The sequence below is a fragment of the Oxyura jamaicensis genome, chromosome 20 (genome assembly GCF_011077185.1).
Source record: "Oxyura jamaicensis isolate SHBP4307 breed ruddy duck chromosome 20, BPBGC_Ojam_1.0, whole genome shotgun sequence".
NCBI classification, from domain to species: Eukaryota; Metazoa; Chordata; class Aves; order Anseriformes; family Anatidae; genus Oxyura; species Oxyura jamaicensis.
Window position 1 is genome coordinate 4448905 of NC_048912.1, and position 13737 is coordinate 4462641.

General features: G+C 45.4%; 1 protein-coding gene across 1 annotated transcript; it reads right to left on the reverse strand.

The window, feature by feature from the left end:
- Nucleotides 1-610: 610 nt before the first annotated feature.
- LOC118176645 (ER degradation-enhancing alpha-mannosidase-like protein 2) lies at nucleotides 611-8897 on the reverse strand. The gene is made up of 11 exons (XM_035343743.1): nucleotides 8717-8897; nucleotides 8483-8593; nucleotides 8358-8397; nucleotides 8012-8117; nucleotides 6835-6960; nucleotides 5901-6112; nucleotides 4586-4727; nucleotides 4131-4255; nucleotides 3280-3424; nucleotides 2016-2137; nucleotides 611-1256 (listed from the first exon to the last, which is right to left on the reverse strand). Exons 1-11 carry the CDS (start codon nucleotides 8827-8829, stop codon nucleotides 771-773), a joined length of 1728 nt encoding a protein of 575 aa, XP_035199634.1. The 5' UTR covers nucleotides 8830-8897; the 3' UTR covers nucleotides 611-770.
- Nucleotides 8898-13737: the final 4840 nt, after the last annotated feature.

A 13737-nucleotide genomic window follows, 5' to 3' on the forward strand; every position in this document is an offset into this window, starting at 1 on the left:
CATAGAAAAAGCCCATCAGGTTCTGTAAGAAGAGAGCAAACTCTGCTGTAGGGTAAATCAAGCCTGTGCTAGTCCATGCTCCAGTTTGGTTTGCAGAGGCATTACCTGGATGCTTACTGTTTCAGGCGGGTGATCCATGCTGATGCTACATAGAGAAGAACCCAGCAATTTCCTGTGTCACACCTCCTTTCCTCCCACCACGCCACCCTTCGTGCTCGGCAGACATGCCAGATCTACAAATCTGAGCCTTCACCTCGTGAATCACAAGGTTTTCCTCACTAATCACAAATCTCACAGGCTAACCACATATTCACAAAGAGGCCAATGATAAAAGTAGAGCATATCACAGAGGAGACTTGTAGTCTCAGAACTGAAACTGGAGCTAGTAACCCCGTGCTTCTTCCCTAACAACAGGGAGCCACCTAGGCTCACTTTTATGGAGCAGGAAGCTGTGAACTCTGCATAAGTCTGTAAAACTTCAAACTCACCATGAATTAAACACAGCACCTCTCAGCACTGGAGAGGCTTTTTTTCTGAACACGTGTTTGTTATTCAGGCAACCAGTCGGATTGAGGCTAGCAACTTACATCATTAACAGCTGAGATCTGAATCACGTTTTACGAACCAACAGCAGCAGAATTTAATGGGAAGCTGTTTCACTTCATACAATTCACTTTGTGAGGTATGATTTTTCCCATTATGAAACTATAAAAATATATTCCCAGAGTCTGAATCAAGTTCAATAATTTAAACTGACAATAAAAATAGAATCAGGTGTTGTCTAGGAAGACCTGTCCCAGTACTGCAAGTTTAGAGTTAAAAGACTGACTGGGGCAACTCAAGAGGGAGTGTGAGCTCTTCTTAGAGTTTCTTTTCTCTGCACCTGAAGAGGCATCTGTGGCATCTTTTGTACCTTCTCCTTCACCATGTTCAGATGCTCGCTTTAAAGTAAATTTTTTGTTTTTCTTAAGCGAGTAAAATTCCCGCATCAAGTCTTCCACCTCCCACTGCTCTTCTTTCCGCTTCCTACAGCAATGCAGTGCAGCAGGGTCGATGGGATGAGCTTCGGTGTTGAAGACGTACCCTCCAGCGTTCAAGACGCATTCCCCATATGGTGTCATCACCACATCAAAGACCGAGCCATCATTGTGAATGAAGTTGTCTGGGTCAAACAGTAGATACAAATATTTCACTGTTTCAGCCAAAAAGAAGGATTCCATACGATTATCCAGTCTGTGATCTCTCAAGTCTTTGATCTACAGGAAAAGAGAACCAGTGGGTTACAGTTATATCAAATTCAAGAAATTATGACCTTTGGGGAAAGACTTAAATCAGCTTGCAATTTACTCAAGTCAAACACCACAGTATGGTATCAACTCACTCCATATTTTCAGTGATTATATGCAGGTACATCAACAAGTTTTCCTATGTTTTGAATTAGCATAATTTTCAGCACCTAGTCACTAGACTAAGTCAGGAGAAGGCTTTACCTACTTCCCAAGGCCTTCCCAATATTTATAAGGAGGTTGCTTGTTTTTTTAAAAAAAATAGCTTGATAGCATGTTTGAAATCTTCTAGTGACAGATTTTAAAGAAATCCCTTACTGCAGATCTCTTGCACTTGATCAGATTTTCAAGGTATAATGGGAAAGCAGAATCACACAACTGGCAGGCAGAGAATCCCTGCATTTCTACAGAGCACATGAGCCTTCCTGCCAATCTGGGACACCTCACATCTACCAAGATACAGGAGAGTAGAGAAGATTCTGATGCTTTCTCATGTTTTAGAGCTCTGGTGTGACAGTCAAGTGTAGATTTTGGCCCACTTTTCAGGTTGCAGGACAAGTTACTCCCAGAAACATGACCGGTAATTACCGGATCAGCTTCAGAGGAAAACAGATTTCTTTGAAAAAAAGAAGCCACATTGCAGTTGAAGCGACCATTTAACTCAATGGCAAACCATCATTCATGAGAAGCCTTTCTACCTAAAAGCTGATACTTAGCAGCCACACTTACAGTTGCAAATCCACAGTCCACCTTGCTGATTTTCTCTATTGACTCCACTGCATCTCTTCCCAGTTCTAAGAGCGTGGGATCTCGTGTAGCACGGTACAGATACATTGCACTCTCAATTAGCTCTGAAAAAAAAACAGAAAACAAAAACAGTTTTAAGCATATATATTATCAACCGTGTACACGGTGAAGAAAAGATGCTCCTTGACTTCATTTAACAATACTATTTTAATAAAATCCGGTAGGTAGCCTGGTTTGCCTTGCATTTCCTCTAGTTCAAAGAACACAAACAGGCTTTTACTGAGGATGTGCTACAAAGAAAATCACTCTAACAATGTTTCATCAGCTCAGGTAAGACTGAATAATGCTCCCTCCCGCATTCAAGAAGGGGAAGAGGAACAACAGAGAAACTCAGAGCAACTGAGAGAATTCAGTTGTTAAAAATGGCAAAGATACTTCTAGAAAAGATAACAAATATAAAACTCAAGCTCCCAAATATAATCTTTAAACAGTGATTTAAGCTTCTGAAACAGGGGTATCTAAAACACCATGAAAACAAGCAATATGGAAATACTCTATGTAAGTGACATGTACGCTGTGTTTTCTGTAAGATTTTTTTGGATGCTGTTAATGCTAGTGAGTGTTTTTGCTGGAAGTGTCCAATGTGCATTTCATCTTAACACTCAAAGAGAGAAAAGAAATCAATTTATGCTCATTACAAAGCTTTACTGACCTAATAACCAGGTGTGAAATTTTTGTCAGAGAAAAACACAACAGGAAAAAGATAATTTAATCGCAGCACAGACAACATTAATCCAATTACATATTGAACTCTACTAGTGTAACTGGAATTTATTTCAGGAACTCAGAAGAACTAGAGTGGTCTATTCATACTCACTTTCACTTCCTAAATCTAAAGGATACAAACAGTCACAGTAACATTTCACATGACTTTAAAAACATCCCATTACCAGAAAATCTAACACAAACTGGCCAAATCCTACACTGTGAACACAATTCATTAACAAGACCCCTTTATATAGTAACACTAGTGTTTGCTTCCTTTAATAGGTAACTGTGCCTTTGTGAATGACAGAAACCAAAACATTTCACTTTGACCACGGAAATCGTTGGTAAAACACATGCAGGAACTAAGCCAAAGCAAAACTGGGGAGGAGCTTTTGGAGGGCAGTTATCGCTAACGTCTGACCTCACCATCAGAACAAAAGCAGAACTCTACGTTCCTTTTTATTTTGTTAATGCTTACCTGGCCTGAGTGGATATCCTTCTCTCTTGTCCACTGTATAGCCCTGGGGAATGTTGTAGAACTCAGGCAGCCCACCAAACTGCTTCCAAACAGTGTAATAGTTGAGGAAGGTCCGCATGGCATTATCTACGTCCCCTATTAGGCTCTGGAAGAGGAGCAACATCAGGGTAAGAAAAAACAACACAAGAATTGATTCAATAACACTGCTATAGTCAAACCAAGGGGTGGTGAAATGGGTTGTTCAGGAAGTCTGAATGCTATGATTAGTATTTAGGCACGATGCCTTAATAATAGCTAGTACCAAAGAGGAGTTACATGCTGCTTTTCTGTTGGATCACATTCTGTACACCTGACATAGCAGGAAGTCACCTTGATTTTTAGTTTACAGAAAGCTGGGTTTCTTCAGTCTGTTCCTTAGTCAGTCACAACATCCACTCTGCTTCAGTGGGGATAACTGAGTCCCAGACCAAACACAAGCACTGATGGGAAAGGAAACCTCTAAGTGTATTTTGATGGAAAGTATTCACAAAAAAAAAAAAGTATATATGTTGTGGTGGTGGTGAGAGAGCTCCATTTTATTTTTTCTTTAGGTTCCCATCTAGATTATGAGACCACTATCAGTAGAGCTTGCTACAACAAAACTGCTCTCTCGTCATGTTATGACGACTTTTTTTAATAGACCATAGATGGAGTCAACATCTACTCTTTTACAGACTCAAGAATACTGCAGATTTCATCAGAGATCAGAACAAACTTTTTAACTAGCACAGTATTTGTAATTTTTATTTTAAAGATTGACCTAAGACAGATGAACAAAATCACTCTATGCCTCCTGGTATGACAGCTCTTACCTGTAGGCCTGGCCAGTAAGCCTCCAGGGACTGAAAAACAGGCATGGACACTGTTCCTTTGTACATCTGAACCCAGAGGTACCAGTCATCAAACTTCGTGTAATTTTTGATAGCTTTGTTATATTCTATTAGAAGGAAAAAAAAAAAAATATGTATAGATGGGTAGGTAATCCAAAAAAAATCTTTTAAGGATGAGAGAAGTCCCTGTATCACTTGAGCCATGTCAAAGGAATGTCTCACACCTTCTTCCTTCTCAGGATGTGCGCTGTGATAATTCTGTTACCACAGATCATTCCAAAGCATTAAAACAAAGACTTTGGGAGCAGTCCTTAATGGAACCTATTCAAGTTTCCTTATTCTCCCACTGTCCCACACAGTGGGAGAATAAGAAACTTTTACAGGTGCAGTCAAGGAGGCATTACTGGGACCCATCACACAGGAAAAACTCTGCTCACCTAGGAACATGGACATCAGCTCCTTGTCCTGCAGGAGAATGGCTCCTTTAACAAGGTATTCAAAGTAGGAGTCCACTCCTGCCCCAATGCCAGCATCTTGGGCCACCCATTTGGCAGTTACCACATCGATGTGGTTACCAACCTGGAGAAAGTGCAGAGAGAAGGAAAGAGGGAGTTAAAGTTAAAATAAAGCTCGTCATCTAAATGATAATTAAAAAAAAAAAAAATCCCATACCACCACCACACAAGAAGCCCCTGACCTTTTTCAGGGGAACAGACTCAGAGTAACCATATCAATGAGCATTTTCTTTAGTACAAGACATCTATATCAGTACCACAGAAGTACAAACCATAGAAAATAGTCACTCTGGGATTTTACACTTCCAGTGTAAACGCTGCACTGGCCAAAACAAAATGCCATTATACTACTGTAAAAATCCACTATTTCAACATGATGTGTCTGGTACCCATTCCCATGGTACTAAAGCATAGCCAAGGATGAAGAGGTGCAGATACAGAAAAGGATGCCAAGGTTGTCAGAGGCACGAGACAGCTGCCATGTTAATATTTAAATAGATCCTTCACACCTGGCACTCTTCAGCCTGGAAAGGTGCCCAGGTGATGGAGAATTCAATACACAATTGCTATTTGCCTCGCAAAGATGGAAAAAGACTCACAAAACAACAAAAAGTTATTTTATTTCCAGTAAAAAAAATTGGGGAAAAAAACAGATCCCAAAGCAATCCGAAGGAAACACTTCTTTATATAGTGCATGAATACACCTGTGCACCTCACATATGCAACACCATAGCTCACATAAGTTCTAAAAGCAGGTAGATGCATCAACTGATGGAAGACTGATCGAAAGACAGGGAACACAGAGTTGACGCTTCCAGCTCTGGATGTCCCCCAAACACCAAAGCTGTAGAGGCTTGAAATATCCTGGTACACTTGCTATGCTCTTATTGTCTTCCATAGGCCACTGCCACGCAGGCATTAGACAGACCTTTTATTTAATCTCCTACAGCTGCTGTTACAAAAACTGCACTGCCCAGTACAGGACATTTGTCTCCCAGCCACATCTGTTATGGAACAGAACAACGGCATGATGTTGGTTTGTACCACTACAGCAGAGACGTGCGTGCTGCAGGTGCTCAGGAACAATGTCAAACACGCAACTTTCAGCCCAGCTATTAGAACTAGATAAACAAACACAGTTCTATCTCCTCTCTTTGTACTTTTTACGCTTGGAACTGCATCCCTCAGAACTTTACAAAAAGTAGCCTGTAAGTTCCGAGTCTGTATCCTCACTCACCAGTCCAATATCAGAGCGATTTTTCCACAGTGCCTTCAGAGCCTTCCTGGCAACATCCTCAAACACCGGGTCACCAGTAAGGTGGCTTAAAGTGGCAAATTCCACTATAAACGTACCAATCCCAGCCGTGCAGGTAACTGGGGTCTCCCCAGGGTTTACTCCGTGCAGCAAGTTCACCGTTCCATATGGCATCCCAGTGGGAGTCTGAAAAGCTGAAACAAAGTTTTCGGTTCACATGAGAGCATCCACTGTTACATCTGACAAGCTGTCAGGTACCTGTGCCTTGCATTCCCCCGCACCTACGGTGGCGACAAATGGAGCAATTGCAGCAACTGCAAATGAGAAGTCCAGTGTGATCCTGCAGGGGACAGAGGAGGGTGTATCTCAAACTACACGCAATCCTGGGAAGCTACTGATATTTTCCATCTCTTCCCCCCATTCAGCACAGGGAACTGCAGCCCTACTTTGTTTCCAGCACAAGCAGAGTAGTCAGTTAAACAGACAACTACACAGGCTGGTCAGCAGCATATAAACACTGAGCTCAGCATTACTCAGGGGTAGCCCAGGGCTCACAACAGACATGGAAATGGTGTCATGCTATCAGAGCACACATCCTAGCAGCAGCCCACAGAGGGGCAGTCTTGGCTTTACAAGCTGTTGTTTCAAAGCCTTTATTTATCATGTATACAAAATATATTTTCCCCCAAAGAGCAATTAACAAATTGATGTGTTAAGCACATACAACACTTGGCACACACACAGACAACTGGTGTCACGCGCTTACACGATGCTTTCCCACATGCTGGACTTTCTTTGAGCTCAGGGAACATGGGACTATTGTGTGAGCTTACACATCAGGCAGTGCCATCTTCCTCAGACACACCAGTTACCTCAGGAGCTACAACACAGCAGCACAAAACAGACAAGTTCTCACCTGGCAGGAGTTTGCGAGCTGCTTCCTCTGCCATCCGCAGGAGAGGTCCAGAGCATGGCCATCCCGCTTCCACTTCAATGCCAGCCTTCTTCGACAGCAGATGAGCAGAGAGGAGACCACCCACCACTGGAAGGCAAGCAAGAAGCCCATTAAAGAACATTCTGGGAGGGGAACAAAATGTATTTTATTGTGATGCAGGGACAATATTCATGGAGAAGAAAAGTGAGATGGCTTATCTTTAATGGCATAATTCAATATACCTCAGAAGAAGAGTCGTTTGTTTCTTCCTGTCTGTTTGCAGTAGGTACCCAGATATATTACTTCCATTAGTGTCTGCATGCACATCAGACCCTATTTGCCCTCCTACACTTGCACTGTTCTGCAGACAATCAAAACAAGCTAAAAGTATACTGACCATGAACCTCTACGAGAGAAACTGTGTTTCATTTCTTCCAGACAGCTTAATGCCATGTTTCTGCAGTGTAATACAGCATGCATTCCTAATTCCTTATGGGAAAATGCCTAGGTCAGAGTCAAGAATTTTAGTGTGACAGACAGAAGCAGGGAATTTTTAATTCTTTTTACAGCCTTGCTTGCTGTTGCATAACAAGCAGAAAGAGAGAAATTACAGCACTGCAAAAACGGTTTCAGTAGTAGTTGAAAGGAGGAACAAAGTGTATCTGGCAGTTGCGTTCACTGCCTGTGTTTCAGAGTTGCACGGTGCCAAAGCAGTGAGGTGCTCAATAGGGTACAAGATTCCTCCCCGCTGCAGGCAAAGGTCTTTGTGGTTTTCAAGGAAAAAAAAGACAACTTTCATTTTACAGAGCCAAAGCAATAAATTAATAATCTCTGATTCAAAACAGCATGTAAAGAAAATAAAGTATTAAATTTGTACCGTTTCAGGAGAAAAATACATCTCTTCCAATGCTTAAAACTTGGCACCAAAATACTGAAAGCGCCATATCTGCACCCGTTCATGCTGAGGCAGGAAGCAGAAAGGTGCAGGACAAAGACAAAAAGGAAGTGACCCTTGTTTGGAGTTCTTTGCATTTACATGCCATATTACACTGCATTACAAACTTCCTCGGACCGCTACCTTGCGTTACCTCTGCCTACAATCCCCAGAGTTGTACAGACAGGTAAAGCAGCACAACCACAATGGACAACCACACCTCACCTCGAATGTTAGTTTCAAAGACGGACGCATTGACATCGATGTCAAAATCCACCCCTTCCTGCAGCACGGTGACGACTCTCTGGAACTCAGAAACGTTTCCCAGAATCTGCAGCGGGGCCACAAGAGAACAAGGCTCAGTGTCCAAAGCAAGGAAAACAACGGTGTAATTTAACACTAGGGGCTAACGTTAGATACGTTTCAGGGTTTTGTGCGAGAGTTATCTTCAAGTGACACCGCACGAGCAGCTTCACCCCATCTGAAGCGTCGCAGGCCCTCACACCGGAGCAAGGAGGTGTCGGAGCAGCGAGCTCCGGCCTCCTGCCCGCCGGAGCCGGCTCCTACTCACCAGCAGCGTGTCCAGGGCATCGATCAGCGTCAGGGAGAAGCTGTGCGGGGAGAGGGCCGAGCTGAGGCGAGGCCCAGCGGCGGCCCCCCCCGGCCCCCCCCCCCCCCCCCACCGCCGCCCCCCACCTGCCCCAGGTGTCCTGCCCGTCGCAGGTCAGAGGCCGCAGCTCGTCGTAGGGGAAGGCGCTCTCCAGGTAGTGGTCGTAGGCGTGGTAGAACATGGCGCGCACCCGCTCCCTACAGCACAGCAGGGATCGGATCGGCACGGCTCAGCACGGCACGACACCGCTCAGCCTGCTCGCATCCCCCTACCCCTACCCCGCCGCCCGCCCCCGGCCCGCCGCCTGGCCCCGCGCTCACCGGTACGAAGCCACGTCCAGCCCCCGGGCGGCCGCAGCGGGTCCCGCCGGCGGCCCCGGGAGCCGCAGGGCGCAGAGGCACAGCAGGGAGCCGAAGCCCCGCAGCAGCGACATGGCCGCGCCGGGCCGGGCCGGGCGGGCAGCGCCTGCGCCGGCAGCGCCTCAGCGGGCTCCGCCCGGCCGCAGCTCGGCACCGCCGCCCTGCGCCGCCCCGGGGCCGGCGGCTGCGTGCTCTGAGGGGAGAGCTCGACAATGTGCATAAATATCTGAGGGGAGGGTGCCGGGAGGATGGAACTAGTGTCCTTTTAGTTGTGCCCAGCGACAGGACGAGAGGCAACGGGCACAAGCTGAAGCACAGGAGGTTCCGGCTCAATATGAGGGGGCACCTCTTTACTGGGAGGGTGACAGAGCGCTGGGACAGGCTGCCCAGAGAGGTTGTGCAGTCTCCTTCTCTGGAGATATTCAAACCCTGCCTGGATGTCATCCTGCGCAATGTGCTCTAGGTGATCCTGCCTGGCAGGGGGGACGGACTGGGTGATCTTCAGAGGTCCCTTCACCTCGGCCATTCTGGGATTCTGTGATTACCATCGGGACAGGTCATGGCTGCCCCACGGGGAGGTGCTTGCAGCTGGTCCCTCTTTCTGCTTGGAAAGGAGGCTGGGAATGGTGCAAAAATCCTACAGAGTTGGTGGTCTGCCAGTCCTCCTCCTGGCAAACTGCCCCCTGACTCTTCCTCCTCTTCCTTAAAACCCTGTTTTCTGTGAGTTGTGCGGGGCATCAGATGCCTCAAAATGGGGCCGTGTCACCCTTCCACCTCAGGGTGCTGCTGTGGGTCACCCAGTGCTGGTGGGATTAGCTAACGTGGTTTAGGACTGTGCTGTTGTTGCACCAACAGGTTACATTTAACATCCTTTGACTCTTTGGGGTTGCAGAGCTCTCTCTGCTCCAACATTGTTAGACTTTGATTCACAGCAAATCCTTCCCTCTCTTCCCTCTCCGTGCTGGAGGGCTGGGGGCAGCGAGGTGGGACCCTGGCAGGGAGAACAGAAGTAAGGAGGAAGGTGAGGGGCGAGGCCTTAGGCTGGCAAAGGTGCAGGGTGTAGAAGTCAAAGCTGTAACCAGCCTCCTCACAGAAGGGACACAAATAACCCAACACTTTGCCACCTACTGCTGGCATTTAGCAAGGCAGAGGGCTGTTGCTGATGTTCTGTAGCAAAATGAAACCTCTTTATCCCGAGGCAGTGCTGCACAACAAATGCTGGTGAGGTAGTGGGAACCAGGGGCCTTCCTGCCCCAAATTCCTTGGGGCACAGCCTTCCCTGCTGGGTGGCTCCGGAGCAGCGTGGGGCTGGTTCCTCGCCCGGGGCTATCCCACTAGGTGTCAGTGCACACTCGTGTACCGCCACGCTGCCCTTGGCTCTGCCGGCTGGCTACAACGAAAAGCCACGGAGTAATTTCGATATATTGTTCGTTTGCTGCAGCTGTAATTTAGGTTTCTAGGGCCATTTATCATAAAGCTGTCTGCTTTCTTATTCCATGGCTCAAGGCTGCTGGAGTATATCTATCTCACTGCCTTCCTGGGAGAATCAAAGTATTGAAGTTGATTTCACTAAAAGCTGTCACAATACATTATTGGAGCACATTTTATTAAAGTTCATTTTCCAGACTTAAATTTAACAGTGTTCTAGACCACTGTCATTTACCATATACTGGAACAGTAATTTCTCTATCAAAGTCAGTTATTGAATTCTAAAAGTTGATTGAAGTGTTTTTGAAACAGATACAGCATGTGAGTTGAAAGAAAAACAGGAGGACAGAGCTGCGTGTGTCTCCACCAGCTTCAGAGGGAGAGCAGGAAAGGCAGGAGCATGCTGCCACCGTGGCCGCTGGGTAGGTAAATTCCATGGGTGCCACATTATGGGCCCTAACTGAAGCTTGGTGATTAGTCACGGCACCCCACTAAATGTTTGGAACATATTTTCATGGAAAAAGCATAACTATATCCTAACTATAACAGATCTGAGCAGACAATCACAGAAGTGCTTTCTGTCTCTAAACCTGTGAGGGCTAGTGGGTGTCCATGACCAAAACAAGCAGAGGATGGTGCAAATGAGACTGTCGCTGCCCCAGGGACACCGATGGGCAGTGGCTGGGAGAACCAGCTAGATCAAAACTGAGCTGGCTGTGAAAAAGCCGCGTTTAGTGCAGTGCTCATCACCTTCCTTTTCTGAGAGCACTTTTGGCTGCTGCGCACCCTGGGGCAGATTTGGGAAGCAGAGGGAGCTGTCTCCTCATGCACCCTTGGTGTTCTGTCCCCGGACACAGCTGCAGCTTCACTGCAAGCCCCACTGGAGCAAGGGGCATGTGCTGTTACACCACAAGCTCCACAATACAGAGGCTGAGAAAAGTGGCTGTGGCGAGCCGGGAAGGAGCAGCTCCCATTTCCAGAAAGAGCGCGTTGTGCTGGGTCTGGCTGGGTTGGGTAGCCTGGGCAGCAGATGCTGCACGGCCCCTCTGCTTGGGATAAACTGGCACTGTGGCAAGCACCTGCATGTAAATAAACACAAATACAGCTGGTAGAACAGAAGTTACTTGTAGGAATAGGTGCTTTCTGATGTAGCCATAGCATATACTAGAGGAATAGTAATGTGGTATGCATATTTCCTCAGATCATGCAAGTTACGTAGGCCTCCATGCCACAAATTGGAGATGTGGGGAGTGGTGCTTTCAAATGGACGTAGCATGTTAAAATATTTAGGCTGCATCAGAGATAAGTGCTTCTTCAGATGTCTCCAGCTCATCAGGCATTCAGTCTTTATGAAAAGGCCACTGGCAAAATAATACAAAGTTTGATTTGGATGTAGGGGAGAGTGTAATTATAGGGGCGTTTAACACAGGGTTTATGACATCTTCAGGATGACGACTTGTTTACTACTTGCTATTACTGTAAGTAGTGCTGTTGCCCTGCTTGCAATTTTGATGCCCATTAAGATGGAAACTGTATGTAAATCAGGACCAACCATTAATATTTATAATTCAGGGTGGAAGGTAGGAGTTTATCTGTTATGAGAAGAAACATAAACAGGAGTTTTATGAACACTGAAAACTGTTGCTAAGGTGGTTCTCTTGAAATAATTTTCCTTTGCAACCAAACATCAATTCTTAATTTTAGTAGCACGCATAGTGGGATGGAAACAATGATTGATTTTTCTCCAAGTGCTGTGGGCTGCTGCAGTTGAGATTTCACTATAAAAGACTAGACATTTCCAATTGCTTTTTATAAGTTCAGAATTGATTTTATTTGTTTAGCACCTGACTAACATAATAAAAGAGAGAAGACATACGGCCAAACAGAAGACAGAAAACTCACAGGCTGCCAGGTTTCTGTCCTTCCTCTTGGCACTGTGATATCTCAAGTCATTCTGCAAATTCAAAAGGAAAGATCTGGGATCTGAACTCTGGCTGTGACTGGCAAGGTGTCACAGTGCTGTGCAGCTCTACACTCCCAGGCAGGTGAACAGAGAACATCCCACCGAGACAGCATTTAGAAATGACAGCAAAAGATGAGAAAAGGTGAGCTGATGCTGCAGCACTCCACTGTGCAGCTTCCCTGGCTTCAGCTCATTTTCTTTAAATCTCCCCATCCTTGCTTCTTTTTTCACTAACTATCTTAACTAACTTAACTGACATGTAGTTGCAGAAGCTGTTAGTGGGCATCAAGCAGAGAATTAATGCAGTGAGGGCTCCTGTTCCAAACATGCTCGTGCAGGAATTGTTTATACTGTGTTCACAAAGAACTATGGCTCCATGTAGAATTGAATATCTTATGCAAGTCTGTCTTACTGTTGGGATTTTGACAAGTGAGAAAGCAAAAATAAAATGGAGTTAACATCAATGTGTCTTGGTTTTTAGTGTGGGGATTTATGGCACCTGTGTTACATGACATTGATGAAGTCCAAAGCTGCCAACTTGTGCAAATGAGGTTTCATTTACTTGATCTGAGTGCTAGGATTTTCCCATAAGGATTGTGGCTTTGATATTCTTTTACCAGGAAGGTTTAGAGGTGTTGAGGTGATTGGTGTCTGTAGAATGCAGATAGGCAAAGCAGAGGACAGACTGCATTTCCCTTCTACATCAGTTCATCATGTTCCCAAATGATACGGCCATCAGGGAGAGGCGTGGGGCTGCCTGTGGTCAGCAAAGATAGAAAAAAAAAAAAAAAGGCCTTGAGACTGTAGAAATTCAGCCTTACTCCACACGTCGTGGGAAAAGGTTGGGAAATCCAGGTTGGTTATCATCTCCAGTGCAGCTGGGATTTTGAAGTTCAAAACACTTTTTTTTTTTTTTTTTTTTTGTCTGGGAAAGTCACCCAGCTTTCACATTCACATATTGAACGTGGTAAAAAAGATGGAGTTTACAGCTGGCAGGAAGCAATGAGTAAATCCTTTCGTGTCTGGAAACATGGAGAGATTGCAGAGACATTTTATTCCCTAGTTTATGACTGTGTAAAACAAATTCACTGAAACTTGTCACAGAACAAGGGGTCTCCTGCTGTTAGGTAAAGGTCAGAACAAAGGTAAGTTTGTTTTTCAAAGCAGGAGACAAGGACTATGTGCATGAGCTGCCTGAGGCTGGGGAGCCAGGGCAGGTGGATCTGGAGCTGCTGTAGGGGCTGGGGAAATGCGAATTTTGTCCTGGGGTTCCTGGGGACTGGAGCCACTTCTGTCCAGAATTCTTCTCGTTTTTGATTTCCTGTTTTTGCTTTTAACCTAAAATTACTTCATTGCCACGACACCAGTAATGTCATGGTATGGCTGGTCAGGTGGCAACCTGATGGCTGCCTTCTGTTGCTAGACATGTTTTTTGACAGGAGTGAATAGGAAGCTATGGGTGTATTCTCTGTGAAAATCACTTTGATATTAAATAACTGCTAATTTTGTGATGCTCAAATTACCATGAAGACAGTGCAATTTGTCTCCATAAGTGGTCATCAGCAGAAGCGACTGCCCTGTGGTTCTTGGG